The sequence below is a fragment of the Brassica napus genome, chromosome C2 (genome assembly GCF_020379485.1).
Source record: "Brassica napus cultivar Da-Ae chromosome C2, Da-Ae, whole genome shotgun sequence".
NCBI classification, from domain to species: Eukaryota; Viridiplantae; Streptophyta; class Magnoliopsida; order Brassicales; family Brassicaceae; genus Brassica; species Brassica napus.
Window position 1 is genome coordinate 50744742 of NC_063445.1, and position 6313 is coordinate 50751054.

The following is a 6313-nucleotide window of genomic DNA, read 5'->3' on the forward strand; positions in this document are numbered from 1 at the left end:
CATCTCTTATTGTTTCTCATGCCACGTTCTGAGGCCGTCTCATGCCAAGTTCTGATCCCATACCAATTTTAAAATGTGCCTCATTCCAGTTTCCCACCGGCCCATTCCCATCTTTAATTGTGTTTAATTATAAGTAAATATATAATTTTATAGAAAAGATTTTAAATATATTTTTTTATCAAAAATAATATAGAAATTTTCACCAAAGGTGGATAAGTTTTTTATTACACTACATTGTATTATTAAGCTTTCTAGGCAAACAATTCTAAACAACAAGAACTAGCAAAACAAAAGTAGAAAATTGATACACTAGTAGAGATTCAAAGTAAACTAACACGCGTCTATTTTGCGTATGGATGATTAAAGATTTTTCATATAAAAACGTCATATTTTCTTCTGGAATAGTTAAATCTTAAAGGAGATAATTTTCGTATTAATCCCAAAACACCACGCTTCAGATTGAATTGAGAATGATTGCCACTTTTTTTTTAAGAGCAAGATTATTGGTGTATCTTAGGTCGGATCTTAAGGGGGGGACCACAAAAATTGTAAAACCGAGGAGAGAAGTTTCTTAATTAAGAGACATTTTCATTTGGTCATTGTACTGTTTGCGGGCCCCACTGACTCGTGGCGGCCCGTGATTGTTTTTTTTTTTTTTTTTTTTAAATCAGGAAAAAAAAAAATTAAGAACCCTGAAAAGTCCCTACCGATAATGATGCCCTAATACTTCAGTAGGAGTCACCGAGACAAAACAACTCTTTATATTTATCTATTGATAATAACATAGTCAAAGAGATTACTATTCCCTAGAATTTCATGGTGCCTTTCGAATTAACCATAGTTTTCAGCAAGAACTCCATCACGATTAGATGAAAAATCATCAACGATTGAAGCCTGTAAGATCCATCGCCACCATCCGCAGTAAATCTATCAATTACTTTTTCTAAACGGTTCAACTGAACCGGAATTTTTGTTTTACCAAATCCTTTGGAAGAAACATAGAAAATAACAATATTTTTTTTGTTTGATTTAAAATAAATTGGGAATCAAATAATTCAAATGTCTGAAAGTAAAGCGAATTAAAGAATAAAAGGCAAAACGAATCAAACAGTGTAAAGATTTTATAAATGTGAGTAGCGATTAATAACCTCAATCAACAACTTTTTCAGTTGATAAACATTAGTTTAGTGAACCAACTTTCAAAAAAGGTTTGCTATTATTCTTAATTATAATTACTCTGGGTAAGCTATCCCAAGTTCATAATTATATGTTAAGGAAATATGATATACTTTATGTCTCTTTGTGTAATTAGTATATAGTACAGTATACCCTACTAATCTCTCTGTATAAATACTTCTCAAATACCTAATGATAATGTATTCAGCCTCCTCTCTATATTATATTCTTTTCTATGACTAGAAAATTACTTTCCTTACTTTTAAGATTTGTATTCTGCTTTAATCATGTTTATGATGACTGGATTCATTTCTTTATAACAAATCTAAGATAATGAGGATTTTTAGGGTGGATTTCTTATCTGAATATAAGAAACCGTTTATTAAATTTTAACTAAAAAAACTAAGAACCAGCTCTTAAATATTTTATATAAGAGTTGGTTCTTAGTTTTTTTTAGTTAAAAATTAAGAGACAATTTCTTATACTCCCCTAAAAACTCCACCTTAAGAAATTCTCCCGATAATTATGGTCTAATAATTCAACCAACTTTTAATTCTTTAATTATATAAAAATACAAATATGTCCTTTCCTCGTGTATCATTTCCAAAATAATTATTGTTTTCAAAAAAGAAATAATAAAGTTTCTTTCCGCGCACTTTCTTGGCTCTTAGCTTGGATGATGCATTTGTCCTGCTTCTCATTCTCGTTTTCAAGAGCTAGAGAAACGCATAAACTCTTACCATCTCATCAATCTCTCGAGCTTCTCTCCTATGGAGGCTACACTACTTGGCACCGTCTTCGGTCTCTCTCCCGTCTCCTCAGAAAGAGTCGTCGGCAACGCTGTTTTCCCCAGTTCGAAGTCAAAACCACGGCGACAAACGCATCGAGTCACCGCCATTAACTCGGTAGCATCTAAGACTCATGTAGGTGTTCGAAGGATACAAAAGAATGAAGACGGAGCGAAGGTAGTAAAGCTGGTGGAGAATCCGTATTCGGGAGCGGAGACGGCGAGTCCCGATCTGCGGAAGTGCTTGTCGGACTTCTTGGAGGAAGCGAGAGACTTCGTCGGAGGTGATGATGGTCCGCCTCGTTGGTTCTCACCGTTGGAGTGTGCAGCTCAGGCTAAAGGCTCTCCTCTACTCCTTTTCATACCTGGTTCGTCCTCTAAATCTTTTTCGGTCTTATCCATTGTTTTTTGATAACCGGACCATATCACAGAACTATCTCCGGTACTGTCTGTAAGAAATCCGGTTTACTTTTGTCATTTTAAAACATCTACATTATCAAAGATCTCCAATGATAGACTATGGTTGGTTTTGGTTTCTGGAGTTGACCCACATGGTGGATTCTCACCAGACCAGCCATATCGTTATAATATCAACATGAATGCAGCTTTTATTATTGATTATGGCAGCACCTTCAATCATTGACTTTAAGCCATAAATTATGTGAATAAAATATATAAGCTACATTTAAAAAAAATTATATCTAAACCAACAGATGTTAGTCATCTTTATACTTGGTTCGAACTAGACCACACACATTTTTTTTATATACGTTGTTTCATTGGCAAGTTTTATTACAACTATAAGGACCACATAAACTTTAAGCCTAGTAAATGTTTAGGACGGCACTGATTATGACTGATGATGCCAAAGATACCGTTTTGGTTGAGTTGTAACCAGTTTCTATAATATTTTTAGAATTAATGTCATTTTCATGGAACACTAAAAGGCTAACAAGATTTGAGAAACTAAAAACCTTTGTAGGTATTGATGGTACTGGACTTGGGCTCATTCGGCACCACAAGAAACTTGGAGTGTGCGTGACTTCAAATTCTTCACTTTTTTAGAAGCTTGCAACTTCTATAGTAGAAAGAGAAACCTAAACTAAAATCAAGAGCATGGCTTCTCTGTTTCTTGATATTCCTCATTTTATCATTACTGATGTTGTTGTTGTTGTCCTTTGGGTAGGGTTTTTGATGTATGGTGCCTTCACATTCCAGTTAGGGACCGTACTCCTGCTAAAGGTACCTTTTCGTGCTTCTTCCTTTGTTAACCAACAAGATTAGCTTATTGTGGATGAAAGCCTTTTATTGGTGTGTTTCAGACTTGGTGAAGCTTATTGAGAGGACAGTTAAGTCAGAGAACCATCGTTTCCCAAACAGACCTATATACTTAGTTGGTGAATCTATTGGAGCGTGTCTTGCGTTAGATGTTGCAGCTAGGAATCCCAACATCGATCTTGCTCTCATCTTGGCTAATCCAGGTACAAAGTTCGGTTCTGATATTGTCGGTACAATGTCATGAATAATGTACATCTTTGGTTATGGTAGACATTGTTTGTTGCAGCCACACATGTCAACAACCTCATGTCACAACCTCTAGTGGGAATGCTGAATGTTTTACCATATGGTGTGCCCACACTACTGGAAGAAATATTTGGTTTTAAGCAAGGTACACTTTTGTTCTCACCTCAATTTCAATATGACTCCATGTTGTTGATTAAGTGTCTCCAAGTGAATCATTTTTTATATTTAAAACTTCTTCTTGATTTTACTTAGACAGCTGTAGAATGTGATACAACATCATTAAAATAAGTGTTTATTATTACACAGGCGACCCACTGACTGCAATGTTAGACGCTTTGACGAATGAGTTTGCTGTCCATCAAATTGGTGGAGCTGGAGGAGGGATACTAAGAGATTTTTTTACAGTTTCAGCTAATCTTCCTGTAAAGATACCTTCTTAGAAAAAACTCATTGATCTATGAGTTTTTCGGTAAAAGATCACTTACAAACATATAATCTTAAGACTTTGAGTAGGATCTTCCCTAAGGACACACTTCTTTGGAAGCTGGAACTGCTTAAGTCTGCTGTTGCATCTGCAAATTCTCACATATACGCGGTCAGAGCTGTAACACTGATACTTCTCAGGTCTACTTAGTTTCTCTGTCTCAAGTGTTCCCCGTTAAAAAGATTCTTAGCTTAAAGTTTAAAGTGTAATGTGAATATCTATCTATGACTATTGCAGTGGACGTGATCAATGGCTGTTGAATGAAGAAGACATTGACAGATACTCTCACACATTGCCAAAATGTAATGTCCGTAAGCTTAAAGACAAAGGGCACTTTCTCTTTTTTGTAAGTGATCTCTCTTCATTCAATACATAATAAGGATGATTCTTTGAGTCAAAAATATTAAATACTAATTAACTACTACGTACAACTATATCTCATGTTAGGAGGACGGTGTAGATCTGGTTTCTATCATCAAGTGTACTTGTTTTTATCGCCGTGGGAAGTCTCATGATCACCTTTCAGATTACATTATGCCTACCAGATATGAGTTAAAGCAACAACTAGACGACCACAAGTACAAAATGCTTAACAAAATAAACCAGTCTATATATCAAGTACAAGGTTATAGCCAATACTTATTGACAATTTTTTTTGTGCAGACTCTTAATAGATGCTACTTCACCTGTATATCTGTCAACACTAGACGATGGTAAAATGGTGAGGGGCCTTGAAGGTATACCTTCAGAAGGACCTGTACTGTACGTTGGCTATCACATGTTATTAGGACTTGAGCTAGGTCCAATGGTAATTCAATTCCTGAAAGAGAGAAACATTCACTTGCGCGGTTTGGCACATCCAATGCTTTTTCTAAACGGCAAAGATGCGTTAGCGGACACACAGATGTTTGATAAATATAAGATAATGGGTGGAGTTCCTGTCTCTAACTTCAATATCTTCAAACTACTGCGTTCAAAGTCTCATGTGCTTTTGTATCCTGGTGGTGTCCGTGAAGCTTTGCATAACAAGGTGCTTTTCTTTTTCTCATGGAGATTGTGACCTTTTTCACGCTCTCTGGAGATTATATGGTAGGAGACTTACATGTAGAGAGAGAGGGGCTTTGCAGGGTGAAGAATACAAGTTGTTCTGGCCGGAGCAACCAGAGTTTGTGAGAGTTGCATCTAGATTTGGAGCCAAAATCATTCCATTTGGTGTTGTTGGAGAAGACGACATCTGCGATGTAAGATCTATATCTACTCAGCTTTTCCTACTTCCTCCATGTTATATGATCCACCAATGGTTCTATTCAGAAACTTACATTACTCAGCTTCTAAAACGTTTTAAATATGTTTCGTTTTAACGTGTTAGCAAGAAGCATTGTTTCTCTCTGCTCTACTAAACTCTAATTTGACTTGGTTGGGATGACTTTTCCAGCTTGTCCTTGATGCCTATGATCAAACGAACATCCCTATCTTAAAGGATTTTATGGAAGAAACAACAAAGAAAGCTGGAAACTTAAGGTGCTTTATTTTATATTCATCTCTTCGTTGCACAAGATGGTAGTTTTTTTAGAGTTTTCACATGCATACTTTAAGAATAAAGTTAAAATACCAAAATAACCTTAATTTAATACATGACCACTATTTTTACAAAACACATAAAAATCCTAAAACTACTATGTTTGTGGAACGGAAAGAGTATATGTTTTCTCATGTTATATATTCAGACTGTATATATTTCAAGTAAAACTCATGATGAGAACTGATTTTGAACGTCAAAAACTGTTAGGGAAGGAGATGGGACCGAACTTGGAAACCAGATATGCTATCTCCCAGGACTTGTACCTAAGATCCCTGGGCGGTTCTACTTTTACTTTGGGAAACCAATTGAAACAGCAGGTTCATATATGCTTTACTCTAGACCTTGATCTCTACTTCAGATCATCACTTGTCTGAGCACTTTATGTTCGTGGCAGGCAAGGAACAAGAGCTAAAAGACAAAGACAAGGCTCAAGAGTTTTACTTGCAAGTCAAGTCTGAGGTTGAACAATGCATTGCCTACTTGAAAATGAAGAGAGAGAGTGATCCCTACAGACACTTGTTGCCAAGGATGTTGTATCAGGCTTCACATGGTTTCTCTTCTGAAATTCCGACGTTTGATCTCTGAAATGATGATCTCGCTTTTGATTATTTACATAATTACATTATACCATGGTTATGTTGTATGTAGACATTACTATAGGTTCAATAAGTACAATACCCAAAAACAGTTCAATAAAAGGAAACTAATGTCGCCAAAAAAAAAGAAAGGAAACTAATGTTTAAACTTCAACTTCTCGATA

The 6313-nt window shown here is 35.7% G+C and overlaps 1 protein-coding gene across 1 annotated transcript; it reads left to right on the plus strand.

Moving 5' to 3' along the window:
* The first annotated feature begins 1629 nt into the window (after nucleotides 1-1629).
* LOC106347729 (phytyl ester synthase 2, chloroplastic) lies at nucleotides 1630-6313 on the plus strand. The gene is made up of 14 exons (XM_013787321.3): nucleotides 1630-2331; nucleotides 2946-2997; nucleotides 3150-3205; nucleotides 3286-3444; nucleotides 3528-3632; nucleotides 3794-3909; nucleotides 3990-4111; nucleotides 4209-4317; nucleotides 4419-4549; nucleotides 4635-5001; nucleotides 5099-5212; nucleotides 5407-5492; nucleotides 5761-5870; nucleotides 5948-6313. The coding sequence occupies exons 1-14, from the start codon at nucleotides 1947-1949 to the stop codon at nucleotides 6136-6138; spliced, it is 2103 nt and encodes a 700-aa protein (XP_013642775.2). The 5' UTR covers nucleotides 1630-1946; the 3' UTR covers nucleotides 6139-6313.

Coding starts and splice junctions, on each gene's coding strand:
- LOC106347729 (XM_013787321.3), top strand. CDS start 1,947: ATGGAGGCTACACTACTTGGCACCGTCTTCGGTCTCTCTCCCGTCTCC. Junction 4,550..4,634: donor CAACAACTAGACGACCACAA/GTACAAAATGCT, acceptor TTTTTTGTGCAG/ACTCTTAATAGATGCTACTT. Junction 5,871..5,947: donor GAAACCAATTGAAACAGCAG/GTTCATATATGC, acceptor TGTTCGTGGCAG/GCAAGGAACAAGAGCTAAAA.